The 20039-nt window shown below is 42.1% G+C and overlaps 1 protein-coding gene across 1 annotated transcript in view; it reads right to left on the bottom strand.

Annotated features, from left to right (window-relative positions):
* Positions 1 to 20039, bottom strand: part of USP12 (ubiquitin specific peptidase 12) — a gene marked incomplete at its 5' end in the record, with an annotated part of 79583 nt that overhangs the window by 36181 nt on the left and 23363 nt on the right. Inside the window, one exon of the mRNA XM_082675751.1 lies at positions 8524 to 8604. Coding sequence (XP_082531877.1) covers positions 8524 to 8604 — 81 coding nt within the window. The remainder of the gene's footprint in view (positions 1 to 8523; positions 8605 to 20039) is intronic.

The following is a 20039-nucleotide window of genomic DNA, read 5'->3' as shown; positions in this document are numbered from 1 at the left end:
GCATCAAAGTTCTACCCCACCTTTCTCATAAAAACCATATTTCAGGGGGCGTTAAAGTTACTGTTTAGAGAATAATTCTGGCTAATAAATCCAGAAGAAATCATTGTAAATAATGGATTGGGTGATAATTATCCCTGGATACCTAAAACATTTGGTTAAAGGTTGGTGGGGAACTTTAAAATGGGGGGCTCAGACCTGAACGCCCAATGCCTTCCAGCATCATTCAAAATGAACAGCCCAAACTTTACATCCCGTGATGTGGTGCACCAAGAAATATGTAGCAATTCCTATAAAGTATTCTTGCCTTAACAAACAAAATCAAATCCCTAAACTTTAACCACGTGTCTAGACTGAACTACCAATTTACAAGATACTCAGGGAACAGAGGAAGAAGTTAAATACCCCAAAAAAGGAACAGGACAACGGACTCAGCGAAGATTTACAACTTCTATGTTCACATTGCTAGGCGGAGCCAAGAACTGATTTCGTAAAGACAGATGTGTTTACAGGCTTTCCAGAGAAATGCTAAAAGTATATGACAGTGATGCATAGATATCATTGATCATGAATACAACCATGGATATCCTTCAATAGAGCCTATCCAGGGGCTAAGTACACCTGCAGTACAATCTCCAATACGACCAAGATTATCTTACCAATTAATCAGTATTAATTAGTCTGAAAAATACTAGTAATTGTACAACAGTCTAATGACTCCAATGACCAACAAACTATGGCTTTGTAAACTGAACAGAAGATACAATCCCCATAATTTGGACATTTTATTAAAGAATAAACAACAGGGAACTCTAACAACTTCCACAGAGCAGGTAGATAAACAAAAGACAGCAGCTCACAGTATATTAGAAACAATTATGATGATGAAGCTTTTGACCCACTAATAAAAAAGCAAATAAAATAAGCTAAGGAACTGGCATGTGGAGACTGCTGAAGTCCGCCTCCTGTTAATCTTCTGACTACAAGCAATAGGTAACATTACAACCAACCTTGGAGGCTTTCTACTATGGTCTTCTTTACTTACCTTCATCAACCCCATTAAAGAAAAAGTAAAGGTTGAAACTACTACTATTTCTCCAGAATAAACTAACTTTCAATCTTATTCGTAACTTTGAAGCTTTTCCTTCAATTTCCCTGATTTTTAGTAGTGACTTTCACTGAAGTTCCTGAAACCTAAAAACACATCCTTCAAGTATATAGCTTTCATGCAAAAGACTGTCTGGGATGATTTCCTCTGCACTCTTGCTTCTGAATAGGATTGAAACCTACCCTGTGCTTTTTCAGCTGGTTCTGAAGATCAAAGGCATGACCAGGTTTAAAATCAGGGGAAACAAATATTAAAGGTCTCATCACTGACTTCTCAATTGTTTATTGAACACAGTGACCTATCCCTGCTTTCTCTGAGTCTTGGGGAAAAAAAAAAAAAAAAAGATTTCTCATATCCCCATCGATAAGATCATTTTGAGCACATATCCCTAATACATGCATATTTGTTTAGAAATAATATATGTACTGCATTGTGTACACTAAAAATACAACAAATGTGATTAAGATGAACATTTCAAATTATTATATTAATTTTTTATTTTCACTAAAAATTATTAAGTAAGAGCGATGAGACAGTATGCTTTTTTGTAAACTATGGGTTATAGATTTTAATAGAGCGATTTGACAGTTCAGTTATTTGGCTATGTAGTTCTAAGGGATATCAAAGTTGAAAAAGGTATCTCCGTAAAGATACATACATAGGTCCAAGTGGAAAAGACTCTCTCCTTGACAGCCTTTACTTTCTAAACTATGGTATTAGATAGTCGATCCTATCTATCAAATTTGTTTGAATTCATTTAAGTAATTATCTGTCTTGACAGCAGCAAAGCCTGGCCACTGAGCACACAGGATCTGAAACCAAGCTATCTAGGTTCAAGTCTGGTTCTGCTACCCGACCCTAGGAAATTACCAGGCCACTCTCTCTTCGTCGGTTTCCTCATCTGTAAATGCCATTTATAACAGCACCCACCTCTACAACCTTGCAAAGAATTAAATGAATGATCTCCATGAAGCACTTACCATAGTTCGGAATACCTCATCACTACGTGGTTATTTTTGAAACAACCTTTTTGAGCCATCTGTCCCTTTTGAAAAATTAGCTTAGCTGAAATAGATTAAATCCTGTAATCTCTAAGTCTCCACTTGAATCATAATAGATTGCAACAGCACAAATGAATAAGAGGGGTGATACTGTTAGCCTTTGGTACTATGCAACTTGCAGTGACATAGGAACACTACACACATGGACAGAGTAGTATGGGTGCCAGTGTCAACCAATTATTAAGAATTAGTAAAGCTTAACCTATATCTTTCCTTTTTAGATAAAAATAAACACTAGAAATGCTCATACTTTGGTCCCCAATGAATCATCTTACATATTTCATTTGGAAACTACTGGTTTTAATCACAATTATGTCAACAGTATTACCTTTAAAAAATGTTTTTAAATGTTTAAGTGCCCCACGGTCTTCCATGCTGGCTGGCGACAGTGCCATCCTGTGAACACCCTCCCTTCTACGGGAAGGCCCTCCTCCCCCAACCACAATCTGTTCAGGTGGCCCTGTTTTACATAGGTCTAGACCCCACGTGCCCCTACCCACCCCCTCTCTGCAGCCAGGTGAACCTAATCCAGATTCCCATGGACATCTGTTCCTCCCCCCTCCCTTGCCCCCCTGCCCCAGGCTTCCTCACGGGAACCCACTTCTCTGTGCAAGCTCTGTACGACTGTCAGTCACAAGCTCTTTTGTAGACCCTGCAACAGGGTCGGGCACTGGATCCAATCTGGCCAGAGGCCTTGGGGCAGAGTTCTTTGGTCAGGTTTGATATGGACGGTCTGGGATCTCTGATGATATAAGATGGCCATCAGGTGGAGAGAAGCTAAAGGAAAAGGAAACCAATGCAAAAGAAAACAGAACCAAGAGACACAGGCCTAATCAACTTTACAACCTACAAAACCTTCCATTTTTATTTCTCACTCTCCTCCATAATGGCCCCTGTTCCCTGGATTCAGAGTTCCAACTAGTGACTACTAGCAATTCAGGTTAAAAAGACTTTTATAACGGTCTAGCCCCACAAACCTACTTGTGTTTGGGAACCTATTGTGTTAGAAAATTAAAATAAAATCATATAATGAGATGATTTTTAAAAGGCTATTAAAAATGGAGAGACTGGGCTTCACTGCTAGCGCCGTGGTTGGGAATCCGCCTGCCAATGCAGGGGACAAGGGTTCGATCCCTGGTCCGGGAAGATCCCACATGCCGCAGAGCAACTAAGCCCGTGTGCCACAACTACTGAGCCTGTGCTCTACTAGAGCCCGTGAGCCATAACTACTGAAGCCCACGCGCCTGGAGCCCGTGCTCCGCAACAAGAGAACCCACTGCGGTGAGAGGCCCGGGCACCACAACGAAGAGCAGCCCCCGCTCGCCACAACTGGAGAAAGCCCGCGTGCAGCAACGAAGACCCAGTGCAGCCAAAATAATAATAATAATAAAATTTTTTAAAAATGGAGAGACTGCACAGAAAGTAGGAAAGAGATACTACTAGTCTAAATCACTACTATCAACTTTACTAAAATAAGTACTCATTAGCTACAAGACAAAGGAAAAAGGCAATCTGGTTTATCAGATTAAACAATTTGCTTTCAAAGAATTTAGCTGACTATAAACAGCAGGCACATAAGGTGGGTATTTCACAGCGAGAGAAAAGCTTCCACAGGCTCCTCTCCCTCCTCAAGGCGGCTTCTGCACCCCGAGCCACACAAGTATTTCCCCTCTCCTAACATCCTGTACCATCAGAGATACTAACGTATTAACAAGAGTTAACCCAACAGGAAATCCCCACTCTATGTATTATGTAAATCACAGTGATGGCATCAGAGTTACCATTAAGAGTAAACGGCCATAAAAGCTATCCTTTGTGAAAATATTCCTCCAAGATAAAAACATCTACAACTGAAAATAATGGAAAACAGACTGTTATTAACAAAGTGAAGAGTAACCACTCTGAATTTTCTGGTAGATTAATTAACTGTGGGGTTTGGGGGTTTTTTTTTTCCCTTCTCGCCATAAAAAAAAGAAAAAAAGTCTAATTTTCTAACTGCCCAAATACACACACTATTTCCCAAAAGCAAGTGCTATTGAGTGATTCTACCACTTACTGGTCGGTCGCAAAAAGGGATCCAATCAGGCAGATCTAATGGGAACCCTTTTCAGTATTAGCTTTTTGTAAGAGCAATTAAAATGAACCTGCACACTTAGCTAAGAACAGACTGATGAAAAGAAAATGTACATGTGCCTCACTTTAACAGAATCCAATTGCTAGGAAAGATTAACCACCAAGTGCCTTAAAGCAGCTACCTTCCATGTTGTTTATAACACTAACTACTGGGCAGACAGGCACAGGGACAGGAGGAAGATGTTCAAATGTTCACCTCTCAATTAACTAAGCCATCTCCCCGACCCCTCAAAGCTCCAACCTTAATTTTTAAGGGACTCTATAATAGTGTGATAGCTCTACAAAGAAAAAAGGGGGAAGGAAACCAGAGAGAAGGGTGATGACAATTTAAGAGCTGAAAACAGGGCTTATGGAAAACGGTTAAAGGCAGGCAACACAGCTGCGAAGTAGCCTGAGGGCACAGATCAAAGAAGAAGTTCATCACTATCCTAGTTCTGCTGCATCTACTCCGACCACCAATTTATTTCTGCATATAATTCAAGGTGTTCCTCAATCTTTCACAGCTGGAGCCCTGGCTACCTTAGGGATCTCAATTCTTCATCATAATAGCCAGGCACAGAGATCAGAAACTGTTCTCAGAAATTCCTGCTTTCCTTGGTTTTACTGAATCTCGGTTACTCAGCTTCAGGGAGAAATACAAATTCTACCTTTTGAATTTAGACCGATGCACGTGAAGTAGTAAAAATGATACCTTCTTAGAAACTTTTTTTGTTTGTTTTTTTTACACACAATCAACACTGGTATTTGGATACTGGTATCCAATTAAAAACAACATACCAGCAGAAGAAAAAATAATATAGAGCTTTAAGATTCGTTTACTTGTTTTGAGGTTATCTGCAAAAAAGTCAGTTAGACACAAAATGGAGAGATTGGAATGTTTATGCTGGAGAAGGTAAAGGGAAAACAGCCTTCAATATAGAAAATACTACTATTCTAACTAAGGAAAATGGGTTCTTCTGGGACACTAAAAATCGGCACAACTTTTCTACAATTTAAGACACAAATTAGCTTTGGAGGCTGAGCCAAGTAAGGGCGGTAGCCACAGCCACAGGGAAAGGGCAACGAGACTGAAGAGCTGGGGTCTGCCACCCCCAGAACTGAAAGGAGGCTTCTTCTGATCCCTAGACAACTCTGTAAGTGTGCGCATCAGATATCAGAAGTAGAGGCCAGCCTGCTCAATAAACAAGAAAAATTAAACATATTCATCTAACTCTCCTCCCCATGATACCCCAATAAAATGACAGTAAAAGAACAGATTAGGCAAAAACTCAAAAGGCCAAAGAAGACAATGAGAGATTAGAGGTATCAGCGAACTTCCAGAAAACAGAAGGCAGACGGAGAAGTAGCCCAAATGTCTCTAAGAGACAAATGGGTAACAACGGACTCACCTCTAAAGGGTCAGAGACGTTTTGTGGGGTGGGGACCTCTGAGAACACAAGTCTGGTCGTCAGTCTTTAAAAGGACCATTTAGACCCCCAGGTACTCAACTCTTCCTTCAGCTGCAGGTTTAGTCTCCGCAGAAGATGAAGAGGAGACTCTGGGTGGAGAACCCTTAAGGACAGCAGTGAGGCACCGAGCAGGAAACAGGACCAAATAAAACCCCGAATAACCCCCCACCCCCACCCCAGACAGGCGCCGGAGGAGGCTTCCCGGCAGAAGATAAACAGCCCCAGAGAGACAGCTCCAGATACTGAAATGGGATGGGGGCCGTGGGAGGGAGGGGCATTCGCCAGGGGCCACTCTAGACTGAAAGAGCAGCCCCACCACAACACAAGAAGCCCCAGTCATCCTTTCAGCATTTCACCCTTACAGATGAGTACAATTTGAGGAAAGCTTCCAACAGGAAAGATACCAAAGTTTAAAAGGGGGCGGGGAATAAACTCCAAGGTCTCAGAAGCAATCCAGTAAGCATCAGAAAACCTCAGCAACAACAAAAACTATAAATGACATCCTGCGAAAAGGAACAGAAAATACTGCCCCCATGAAACAAGAGAAGAAAAAAAGGTAACATTGTAAGAAATAAAAAATGCAATGAGCTGGACAAAAAAGTTGAAGATATAGTCTAAAATGTAGAATAAGGCAGATGATCAAAAATGGGAGAATAAGAAAAATAAAGACTCAGTCTAAGTGTTTCAGTATAACAACTAACCATATCAAAAAAAGACAAAACAGAGAAATTACAACGATAGGAAGAAAATTATCCCAATAATAGTATCAGAAATGTTTTACAACTGAGGGAAATAAATCATCAGTCTGAATGGGTCCATAAACACTCAGCACAACAGGGTCCCCATCAAGACACAGGATTAGATTTCAGAACACTGTGGATAGAGAATATCCTTAAGGCCTCCCAAAAACGTTTTAAAGGGGGAAAAAAAAAGCCCTGTACATAAGAGATCGAGAACCAGAATGGCATCCACCCTCTCAGCATCAACAGAAGCCAGAAAGCAGTGGAGTAAGCCCTGATGTAACCTAGGAAGGATATCTAGCTCTAACAATAACCAAAACAGTCTTAAATATACAAGATCTCAAAGTCTGTATCCATGCACATTTCCTAAACAAGCATCTACAGAAGGTGTTCCACAAAGCAAGGGAGGAAAAACCCGGAAAGAAGTCGGGAAGAAGGAAAGGAGACAAGTGCAGGGAATGTGAAGGGCGATGCAAGAGACATCGCCAGGTACAGGCTGCACAGGAGGAGCACGGGGGGCTGGGTGGTACCTGACAGGCACGGCTCAGTGGAAACGGATACTGAGAAGGTCTTTTTGGCTTTCTTTAGTTCTGCTGAAGGCTTTGGGAAGAACAAATGAAAGTTTAGGACATGGAAAAATAAAGCAATGATTAATTCCATATTGGGAGAACGGGGGAAAGTGAAGTTGGGCAGGGATGGTGAGAAAAGAGAGTGAAGTTTCTCATCTGCCAAAACAGGAAGTCAGTAGTTCGTTGTTTTTTTTTTAATGGCAGTATAAGTACCTTATTTAGGCTGTAAGGATACATTCCAGAAAAAATAGCCCGAGGACTAATGAGTGGCCTCCTCTAGGGAGGGGAAGAGGAGGAGGGTGGGCACTGCTGACCCTGTGTTACTAGCTTATGCCCAGCGCAGACAGACAGAGAAGGGTCCCCAAGCAAGGCAAGACACACATACCACGCAACTGCCCTCCTCAAATTGCACAAGGAATCTATGTACATAATGACGTGCTAGTACTCAGTAACACACCAATCTGTTCAGCATAACTTACTTTCTTACCTGTATTATCACCAATACACATATTTTAAAACACTCACCATGGATCCACCTAACAGTACAGTACAGCATAAACTGACATGACAACTACATAACAAAGATTGGTGGTGTTTTCTCATGATTCAGGAAAGAGTTAAAACTTCTAAAGAAAGTTCTTCCAAAGTTTTAATAATGTATAATTACAATGATTACCTCCATAAGGGCAAGGCTATGTTTTTTCCTTATATTTCACACTTTTAAATCTATACCACTGGAACAACGCCAGAAGCAAACTGACAAAGACGCTATAGACACATGGGGGCAGTTACAAAACTGTATTTATATCTGTACATTTGGATCACTTATATTTAGACACGTAAATAATTCTCAAAGAATCAAAGAGATCATTTGGTCTAGGCCATATGAAATTTTGGTTATGAGAAAATTCTGACACAAAATAGGAAAAAAAATCAGGCCGACAAGTTAGAAACTGTTCCAAGACTCTTAAGACTTCAGGCAATGGGGACTTCCCTGGTGGCACAGTGGTTAAGAATCCGCCTGCCAATGCAGGGGACACGGGTTTGAGCCTGGTCCAGGAAGATCCCACATGCCACAGAGCAACTAAGCCCGTGCGCCACAACTACTGAGCGTGTGCTCTAGAGAACCCATGAGCCACAACTACTGAAGCTTGTGCACCTAGAGCCCGGGCTCTGCAACAAGAGAAGCCACCACAGTGAGAAGCCCGCACACCGCCATGAAGACCCAACACAGCCAAAGAAAATAATAATAATAAATAAATAATAAATTAAAAAAAAAAAAAAGACTTCAGGCAATGTTGTTTCCCTCCCATTAGAGATCATTTTGAAATTCCAAGTCATGTTTCTTGGCATTAAGTCTACTGATACAAAGGAACAAATTTCCTTTAATAAATTATGAACTGCATTCATCATTCTTAACACTACTTCCAAGCATAATTTGAAGGCTATGTATCAACGGATACTTACATTGACTAATCCAAAATAGTGCTCATTGACTGGAAACTGTTCTGGACCAATCTCTTTCTCTAATGCCGAGGCATTGGCGCCCTATAAAATGAAAAACAGACATCTTAGTATTTACAGTATTTTCCCAATACTGTCACAATTATATACACATTACAGAGAAACCCTTAAAATAATTTTCTTGTTGGGGCTTCCCTGGTGGCGCAGTGGTTGAGAGTCCGCCTGCCGATGCAGGGGACACGGGTTCGTGCCCCACTCCGGGAAGATCCCACATGCCGCGGAGCGGCTGGGCCCGTGAGCCATGGCCGCTGAGCCTGCGCGTCCGGAGCCTGTGCTCCGCAATGGGAGAGGCCACAACAGTGAGAGACCCGCGTACCGCAAAAAAAAAAAAAAAATAATAATAATAATTTTCTTGTTTCCTATAACTACCTAACATTATGGAAAGAAAACAAAGGGTGATAGTGAAGAATAAAGGCTTTTAATAATATGACCAAAAACTAGTTTGCAGGAACATTCTCATGGACAAAGCCTGGATCAAGGAATTATATCAAATCCTGTTCCTTGTTTTAAGTAATGGACGTGAGCCCCTGCTGAATCACATGGTCTAACAGGAGTGTAATCTCAGAGCAGCCATCTCAGAGAGCTGAAATTCTGTGAAATTAAATATGCATATATTCAGTGACCTAACACTTCTTCAGAGGTATATACCTGAAACCTTCTCACACAGAATTAAAGGTGACAAGAACGTTTGCTGAAATGTCACTGACGACTGCACAGCTGACTGCAGTCTAGATGGTCTATAAAATGACAGCATACTATGTAGCAGTCAGAATAAATGAACTAGGTTTACATACAAAAACACGGATACTTGTCAAAAACATAATATTAAGTAAACAAAGTAAAAACGAGATCCACATATATATATAAAACAGTACATGGCCAACGGGCTGGAAGAATGTACATGAAACCCACTTGAGTGGGGCTGGAAGAGGGCCGGGATGTGGAACTGCAGGGTGAAGGACAAAAAGGAAAAAATAAAATAAAGCCCAACAAAAGAGGGGCCTTGCCCAGACAGTAACTGTGTGTCATGGTCTCAGGAATACGACCGACTCAATTCTGTGCATCTGAGGTCTCCGAAAGAAAAGGGACGGGGAGTCGGGGGAAGTGGTGGGCAGCACACAGGCCCTGAGTACCAGCACACACTAGCAAATGGGCTCAAGACGTAGCCTGAAAGGGAAGTAAAAGCAGTTCTGAGAGCACAGTAACTCTGCATCAGTCTACCTGGAAATTCCCAAGGACACACCCTACCAGACAAGTACAGCTGATACTACTCACAAGACGGCCCAACACCACCTTGCGGGGCTGCACACAAGACGACAACACGACACACGCACCATGCCTCCCCAAGGGTGCGACCACGGTCAACACCACCGGGTGCCCATAGCCCACCCCTGCTGTTTCCTAAGCCTGGGAAGCCCAGACCTTTTTGTCAGACGACGCCTCTTCAACTTCCTGATGGGCCAGGCCTGAAGTAAGTACTGATGGAAGGGACCGGGTGGGTTGGTGGTCGAGTTCCACCACAATGAGACATTTCCTCTAAAATGCCCTCCAGCCATCCAGCACTTGGATATATACACGATACTGTCTTTATTTTTTTAATTTAGGAATTACTATTCGGCTTTCTATAAATCCCCGACACAATCACTAGTTCACAGATACTATTTATTTCTAAATTTGGCTCTCCATGAACTGTTTTATAACAACATGAAATTCAGTTATTACAGCGACTTCAAGATCCACTGAATAGAACCGTCTTGGTGGAAGGCTACAAGCCCGCTCTCCGCCCCTGCCAGCTCAAGTATCTTGTCGCAGAATTTCCTCACATATATTGAAAACTATCACTAAGCCACATGCAAGAATTTAAACTTATATTGGTGTATTCAAATGAGTATAACCCCTTTCCCACACACACAAAAAAAAAGACAAGAAAAGGTGCTATCATCCAAAGCACGACCTCATGCATCTATGTACTTGGGACAATAAAATGCCGGTACACAGACCTGGGGAAAGCATTTCTGGCCCTCGGGATGAAGCAAGAACAGAACACCATGTGAGCATTCTCCGCTGTAACACCGATCGCGTGCCACACCCGTGTGCTCTGACCACCCCATGTCCCACTGGTGTCCCTACACGCTTCCAGGCGCTGCTCAGAAAGCCCTTCCCCCACCCATCCTGGCCTCAGGGTAGTTTTGACTACGGTTCGAGTTCTTAGCCTCTCTGTGCCTCAAGTCCCTAAGGGTAAGAGGGAAATGGTACCAACTACTTTACAGAGCGGCTACGAATAAACTGAGCTGAAGCTTTTGTGAAAGCATCTGGCTGTGCCTTGTACGTGAGCCGCTGTCCGTAAATGCTGCTTCTCTTCTCTCCCTTCCCTTCAATTCCAAGGGGAAGAAAAGCTACTCTCATTGGCCAGTAATATTAATAAATATGACCGGCTCCATGCAATAGCTAAGAAATAACAAGAGAAGGAAACAAAAATCAGAAGGAGAAAATGAGGAAGCTTCATTAAAAAAAACAGATCATCTCCTCAATCTGGCCAACTCCACAACACGGCCCCTGGAAGAACCCTCATGATACTCCCCCAAAGCCGAACCACCAGCAGAACCACAATCCAACGAGGCTGGACTGAGGAGGAGGTTAAGTGCGATGAAGCGGAAACTCAGACCACTGTCCTTTAACCTTTCTGGTAATTTAAGAATGTTTATTTGCAAAATAAAAGGGCCAGTCTCCTCAGCAATTTTCTAAACCCCCAGCTCTAAGCTTATCTGTTGGGTTTTCAAGTAAGCGTTTACACAAACTTAGGTTTTCACAGCCGAAGATCCGGTAATTTCTAAAGTGCCTTCTAACTTAACATTCTGTCATATTTCCAATCCCTTTTATCGACACTTCTGAGGACACTACTGTAGTAACACAAAGCTCCCGGGAATTCTAAGCCAACCCACACGTGCCGAGCAACACGATTCGACAGGGAGGGACTGTGGCTGCAGATACGGCAAGGGCAGCAGATCGACACGGACAGTACAGAGAGGACGGGATTTGCTCGGCGACACTTCTAAAGTAAGGCACAGCACAGTAAACTATACCTCAGTACAGCATAATTACGCTGCAGAGCGGATCCTGTGAACTACAGGAGGAGAGTCCCACGGCAGGAATTCAAGACTTTGTTGCAGAAATGACCAGAGCACACGCCTACCTCTAGCCAAATGCTAACTACAAAGGCAAAGTGTAGACAAGGCAATCCAGTTCCCGATGAGTGCTTTTTTTAAAATTTAAGTGTTTTCAACACTACAGTTAGTCTAACTGGTGAAAAACCACCACGAAGCCGAAAACTTGCCACACAATTTTTAGTACGTTTACCAGAGTTCTCAAACATCATCCCTTGAAGATGTTATTGAAGGCTGACACTCCCTATCAAGTCAAATAACAGTCGAGCACCGCAAGATTTAAGCTGAGCCTAGAACAAGTCAACATCCAACAGTAATGGCTCTGAACAGCCCTGCATCCCCACACTTGAGAAATAGGACCCTACTGCAATTAACAATGCTTTACAAAATCACGATTCTTTACAGGGATAAAGGGAAGAAACGTTGGTGTTCTCAGTTAGGAATTTCTGCTCTAAAGCTTTCGTGAGGAACAGGATTCATCTGTTTTGTCTGAGAACAGCACGCTCAGAAGGAAGATGACATTTTTTCTGACCGTTCTGTCTCCATTTTTGTAACTTACATAAGATTATTTTAGACTCAGTACCTATTACTACAAATTCATCAAGAAGAAGTAATTAGATATTCGTGACCCTCCTGATGAAAACAACCGAAAGGTGAATGAATTTTTTAATTAAAACAATAATAATTTACTGAGCTGGTGAGAAAATAAGGAATCTGCAGAAACCAAAAAACGAAGCCATGGGAGAACCCTGGGAGATAAGCAAATGCCAAACACAGATTTTACATGGAGGTCACCTGCCAACACTAGTGACCTGTGCACCCTACTCTGACAGCTGGATGGAACAGAACATGGTAACCAGGTGCTGAAGCTTAGGGCCCACCAAAGACAGGGAGGCCAGCAGAAGACCCCAGCATGACAGTGAGCCCAAGAGGGCTACGTCTTCAGCTAAGGGGGAACGGGAAATAACCCTGCACCACAGAAGGAGATGGCAACGAAACCTGCCTGACTTGTCCTTGGTGTGGGAGTGGGGGAGATGATAAATATCTTCCCAACAGTCATAACCACAAGCTGGCCCTAATCAAAGCTTGTGACCCAAATTCACACATGCTATATGATCTTACAAACAAACAAAATCAGGCAGAAAATGTAATTCAAAGAGGTTCTGAGCTGACAGTGCCCTCTTCCACCCTACAACTAGCAACCAACAGAATTACAAACTCACTCTAGAAGACAAATTCAATCCACCCCACGAAGAATTCCCACAAATAAAACTCCAAGAGATTTGAGTTCACAATCAAAAATCACACATACACAGAAAAACAAAGCACCACGAGTAAAAGCCAGCAGAAGCACAGATGGCAGAATTCGATTCAAGATATTAAATACCAGGACTATTTCAGACATGATATAGAACAAATGCTTAATATGTGCAAAGAAATAGCAGAAGCCAGATTATAAGAACAAAGATGAGAATTTAAAGCCTAAGCTGATTTTTTTAAAGAACCAAATAAACTTCTAAATATAAAAATTATAAAACTTTTAAATATAAAAATTAATTGAAAGTTAAAAACTCAATGGTAACTATGAAGACAGTTCAAAACAACAACAACAAAACAACAGTGGTTCCCAGGGATTAAGGAGAAGGAGGGATGAACAGGCAGAGCTGAGAGGATTTTTAGGGCAGTGAAAATACTCTGTACGATACTATAATGATGAATACATGTCATTGTACGTTTGTTCAAACCCACAGAAAGTACACCAAGGGTACACTGTAGTGTAAACTATGAACTTTAGGTGATTATGCTGTGTCAGCATAGGTTCATCAATTGTAATAAGTGTGCCACTCCGGAGGCGCTGTTGACAAGGGGTGAGGCTGTGCACATGCGGGCAGGAGGTATATGGGAAATCTCTGTACTTTCCCTTCAATTTTGCTGTGAAACTAAAACTGTTCTTAAAAAAAAAAAGTTTAATAAAATAAATAAATAAATAAAATCAGAAAGAAAAAAAACCTCAATAGCTGTGCTTGAGAAACAAGGTTAATATTGGATAATATTTTAAAATCAATATCCCTGTCAATATAATGCTACTAATTGAAACTAAAGGTTTATTAAAAATAGGAAGTATTGTTTTACGGAAAGAATTTCATAGAAAAGTGGAGCCATTATGGAGTTACTGAGAGAGACCAGGGTACACTAAAAATAGCACTCAACTAGCAAAGCTACAGGCTTGAGTCTGGCTCTGGCCATGCCACTAACTAACTGTAATACCTTGAGAAAAAAGGCTGCTCTCTCGGGATCTGGGTTATCTCGTATGTAAGATCTTGATCTCTATAGTACCTCCATCCCCACATTTCTAACAATGTGTGAACCTACTGGCTCTTCCAATCTTATTAAAACATTAAGGATAAAATGTTGCACAGTCTATTAAAGGTCAGACACTAACAAGGCTCTGGATGAAAGTTAGTACAGCATCATCCTCAGAAACAATCATCCCACGTAAGACTTTGCAGGCCATGGAGTGAGCCTCCTTAAACCTACCTAGTATGATTCTTAGAACGCTGAATCATGCCAAAAATAACCACCCAAGCGAAAGAAGAGCAAGTTGAAACTATAAGGATACCCTTTATTTGTTGATAAGGATACCTATGTTTTGAAGATACCATCTGCAAATAGGAAAAAAGAAAATCACTTGGGAGACAGCTGCTTCTGATTAAATACTGTTTACACAGTCAACCGTGGAAAACACACATCTGACTGCCCTGCGTGTGCCATTATGAGAAAGAAACAATTACACAAAAGCAAACTGACACCCAGGAATGTTTTCAAGAAAGTAAATTAAGGAAATCTCTTCCACAATCTAAAGCTAGACCCTGGTAGAAAATGGTATCTATGAAGACATATCATTTTGAAAAGCTAATTATGTTCAGTGTATACTGTTTAAGAAGACAGGGTACTTAATACATTTTAGTAGGAAATAAAAAAGTGATGAAAACCTAGAAGATGAACATCTCCATCAAGAAAACATACTTATCAAGAATACAGTCGTCCCTCAGTATCTGTGGGGAATTGGTTCCAAGGACCTCCACGTGTACCAAAATCCAAGGATGCTCAAGACCCTTATGTGAAGTGGTGCAGTACCTGAGTATAACCTATGCACACCCTCCCGTACGCTGTAAGTCATCTCTCAATGACTTATAATCCTCAATGCAATGTAAATGCTATGCAAATAGTTGCCAACACACAGCAAATTCAAGTTTTGCTTTTTGGAACTTTCCAGAATTTTTTTCCCAAATATTTTCAATCCTCGGATGTGGAACCCACAGATACGGCCGGCCGGCACTTCCTCCTTTACATTAGATAGTTACAGTTCTTTATAGTAGATAATCTGTATTTAATACAAACATGAGAAAATACATTTTCCCCACTTCTGTGTTTCAAGTCATATCTTAGAATCCAGTGTTTACCATTCCAAGGTTAATACTGAAGTGGGTCAGATCAGGTCAGTACCCAAAGGAGAACTGCCAAAACGGGCAGGAAAGGCTTCCTGATGGTCAAAGGAGCAAGTGACCTTAGCAAACTAAGAACAGTTCTGGAGGCACAGGAAGAGCTGACGTGAGGATGTGAACACATCCTCTGACTGCTGTAAAAGGATGACTCCAAAGTACGAAGATGTAAGAAACAAGTTTCTGTCTCCTAAACAAGAAAACGGAGAAGAAAGAGAAGGCTGAAAGTCCATGCCTGTTCTCCCGGGAAACGCTGTACCCCCGAAACTAAGTCAAAGACAACAAACATTTTAATGAAAAAACAAACCATTTCCATACCCTCAGTTTCAGGCATCATAAAAATCATCTCAAAGCAGCAGTCCTTCAGAAAGGATGAACCTCAGTAAGCATCTGAGTACTTCTGCACAGCTCTGTGCCAAACACTGTGGAACGTTATTTTCAAACAGTCACACCCATTAGTGGCAGGGTGAGGACAACTCAGTGGGTCACAGCCACCAGTGTCTTTTTCAGTAAAACAGAACAGATGACAGTACATCTCCCTACCAAGAGTAAACAACGGTTTGTGGAACTTTGGTTCCAATATTCCAGTATGCATACATGAGGTCTAACTGTAAAGCTAATTTTCACTGTGGGTTCAAGTCAGAAAACTTTTGATATACATTAAAAAGGATACAGAGAAACTGCCGAAGTCATAACCCAATTGGGGAGTACACAGTGAAAAAAATTAGTTCTTCATGATGACAGGTAGAAAATTATTTTTAAAATAAATCTAAAGTTATAAAGGAGAGAACAGATACCAAACTGCTCTGCTACAACACAGTACGCACTACAGGGTGTCAGGACAGGAGACGCTGAGAGCTGGAGAATTCGGGGAAGGCTTCACAAACAGAACGAAAAAAGCCAAGCCTCGATTTTCCTTCCGAGGTATTTTCATCAGCGCTTTGCACGTGCCCTGATGCACGTGAGTGAGGGCGCGTCCCCCTCCAGCTCAGGCTGTGCGGCACTGAGCGAGGCCCACAAACCAGGAGGCCTGCCTTCCTGGCCTGGTTCTAACACGTGAACAACTAAGCAGCGTCACCTTCTGCAAATCACTGCTCACTTTCCTCACCAGCAAGGTGAGAGAGACCAGATGTGTGGCACCTACTGAAAACCTAAAATGCTTCAATTCTAAAACAGTAGCAATATAGAGTCACATTGAAGGTGCGAATTTAGGGCAAGCTATTTCACCCCGAACCCCACTTCCCCCATCTCCCAAACAGGGCAAACGACAGCCCCTCTGTGGCCTGTTTCCACCAAATGGACAGGAGGCGTTCAGAGCGAAGCCTGGCACAGAAGGCACTGAACACGCAGTCCCTCTGCCCCTTCCTACTCCCACCTTGGGCTGGACCCCTCGAAGACCTGAAATTCCCACAGTGACTGATGAAGGATCTGGGGGTCCCACACTCAGGACAGTCATTCTAAGAATCTTAGGCCCGCCACAGTGGTCTTCTCTGCTTGTAACTCTGCCATCAGAGTTAAAACGGGCTCCACAGAAAGGACAAAGGACCCCGGGACTGGCCCGGACCTAAGACGGCGCTGCCCTGTTGCAGCAGATCACAGGGGCTGCAAGTGCTTTTGAGAAGCAGCGGCCACACGGGGCAGAGCCACCCTGGCGAGACGGGCTGTGCTGCCAGCAACACTCAGCCGCGCAGGGAGGTCAGAGCCCAAGGCCAGCGCACGAGGCAGGGCCCGAGGCAGGTCCTCCGGAAGCCATCTCCGTGAGCTCCTCAAAGAACGGGAAACCGTACAAGTTCACTGTACAACGGTAGGTGTGCACACGTCCGTGTGTATGTCTCATCCTCCCTCCTACCCGCCTGACCACACCCCGCCCCCAGGATTCTTCCCAGAAGAAATTAAAGGAGCTTACTTTCTCCTTCAACTGCCACCATAAGCACATATTACACGTGTAAAATTCCTCATCTAAGCTCTTCGGGAAAACTCAGTTCTATGATTAACCACTGGCCAAAGACTGAAAATTTAAAGTTACTCAGAAGTCGGCACTTATGTAATCCTTTTCACCTAAAAGTGATACATGTACAGACATGCCATGTAAAAAACAGAAGCTTAGGGCTTCCCTGGTGGCGCAGTGGTTGAGAGTCCGCCTGCCGATGCCGGGGACACGGGTTCGTGCCCCGGTCCGGGAAGATCCCACATGCCGCGGAGCGGCTGGGCCCGTGAGCCATGGCCGCTGAGCCTGCGCGTCCGGAGCCTGTGCTCCGCAACGGGAGAGGCCGCAGGCCCGCGTACCGCAAAAAATTTAAAAAAATTAAAAAAAAAACAGAAGCTAAGCAACAAATTACACATCTGCATCACTATTGTAAATCAACGACTAACGACCAAACCCAAAACAACAGGCATATAATTTTAACCTCTAAAAATTCAAATATCCACTAAAACTCAATGTTCCTATCAGACGTGAGCTAAAAGCTACAACCTTCAAATTACCTGACCTAATATCGTCAATGAAAAGTTTGTTTATATAATTCGTGGCTAAATGTGTGTTACTTACAGAGAATATTTATATGACGAGAATAAAGACATAGATGCACTTCAAATCTTTGAAGTCAGTCAAGGAATGGAAAAGTGTTGGCACTGACCTGGTGCCACAACCAAAAAACCCATGCTTTGACCTGTATGTGATCACGAGACAAGGAACTACTGAAAAAATCTCGTTAATTCGTCTCTGCCGAAGTAACAGCGGCGACACTGGACATCTTTAGGGAGAATTACTCTGTGACTCCTTCACGTTTAGCTTAACAATAACATCAGAAAGAAAATTCTCCAACATGACCAAACATACTTAATGATTTGAATGGGCACAATGAGTTTTACAAATCCAACCCTTCTACCAACGCCAAATAATTCACAAAATACCTTCATGGACGGTTAAACATTTAAAACACGGCTATATCTGAACTCCATCACTGGCACCATACCTACGACCAAAAAAGGGGGCAAGGTTTGGTTTTCACAGCATCTCTGCATACCTTTCAATGCAGAGATTCACCTGCATGGCCAAAAAAAATTACAAGAAATGTCTCATCATTTTAAGCCCTTTCTACCACATTCTTGACAGTTTTAACATTCTGTGTTACCAAATGTTTCAGCTCTATCAAAAACAAGGGGCCCTGGACTGGTACCAGGCCAACCCTCAGACACCTGACTTGGCTGCCTGACCTGTGCGGTGGTGCTCAATCAGAAAATGTGGGGCAATGCTCTTTCACTTGAGAAAACATGAACACCTGTATTTTCCCCAAATCCTATGTTACAGTAAAGTGAATGATTTGTAAAGTCCCTCAGATTCCTGAGAGGAAAATCACCACAGAGTTAAAAGGTATTATTAAGTCGAAGTGAAATCAAAATTATGTAAATTATTGACTGACTTATTCTGTTACTATAACAACAGAGTTCATACTCCGGATTCTAGGGGCTAACTGTAATAAAAACTAAAATTATCATCAAACTTAAATAGTTTTGTCAAATATAGAAAGGAACTGGCTGCAGCTGGTACCACGTGGAGTCCTGTCCAAAACATCACTCAAAGTGGAATGATGTCACAGAAAGGACAGAGCCGGAAGTTCCAGGGGTCAGCCCCTCCACCAACACCATTCAGCTGAAAAAGCCTCAGCATCAACTACTGCAGAACACTTACGACCAGGGGTTGTAAAACTCTTCTGATAAATTGAGAACCCTTTCTAACTCATTTTATGAAACCAGCATTACCCTGACTCTGAAGCCAGACTAAGACTCTATAAACTACAGGCAATATTCCTTACGAGTAGATGCAAAAACCTCAACAAAGCACCAACAAACCCAATTCAGCAACATATTAAAGGAATTATTGACCAAGTGGGATAAATATCCAAAGTAAAGAACTCCAACAACTCAAGAACAAACAACCCACCCAATTAAAAACTGGGCAAATGACTTGAATTGACATTTCTCCAGAGATGATATACAACTGGCAAATAATTACGTTTAAAGATGCTCAGTATCACGACTCATTAGAGAAATGCAAACCAAAATCACAATGTACCACTGCGCACCCAACAGGATGGCCGGAATCCAGGGGAAAAAAATGGAAAATAACAAGCATTGGTGAGGATGTGAAGAAATTTGGTGGTTCCTCCAAAAATTAAATATGGCGTTACCATCTGGCGCAACAATTTCAATCCTAGGTATATATCCAAAAGATGTGAAAACAGGAAGTCAGACACTTGTGTGTCAGTGTTCACAGCAGCATTAGTCATTATAGCCAAAAGGCAGAGACAACTCCAAATGTCCATCAAGAGAGGAATAAACAAAATGTGGAATAATATAACGGAATATTATTCAGCCATATAAAGAAATGAAGTACGGATTCATGCTACAACACGCATGAACTTTGAAAACATTATGCTAAGTGAAATAAGCCAGACGTAAGAGGACAAACAGTATATGATTCCACGTACATGAAATACCTACAACAGACAAATCCACAGAAGACAGAAGCAGACTAAAAAAAACAAAAAAAGAAAGCAGACTAGAGGGCAGTGAAGTCTGCAGACAGGGAGGGCAGTGAGGAATGGGGAGTTTTACTGAACGACTACAGAGCTTCCGGTTGGGGTGATGAAAACATTTTGGAATTAGATAGTGGTGACGGTTGCACAATATGCTGAATGTAATTATGTTACTGAAATCTACACGTAAAATTAAAATGGCCAATTTTATGTTATATATATTTGACCACAATTTTAAGAAAAAAAGAAAAAGA

This window comes from Grampus griseus (assembly GCF_964374135.1).
Source record: "Grampus griseus genome assembly, chromosome: 18".
Lineage (NCBI taxonomy): Eukaryota > Metazoa > Chordata > Mammalia > Artiodactyla > Delphinidae > Grampus > Grampus griseus.
The sequence above is the reverse complement of the archived record's forward strand: the minus strand, read 5'-3'. Positions and strand labels throughout refer to the sequence as shown.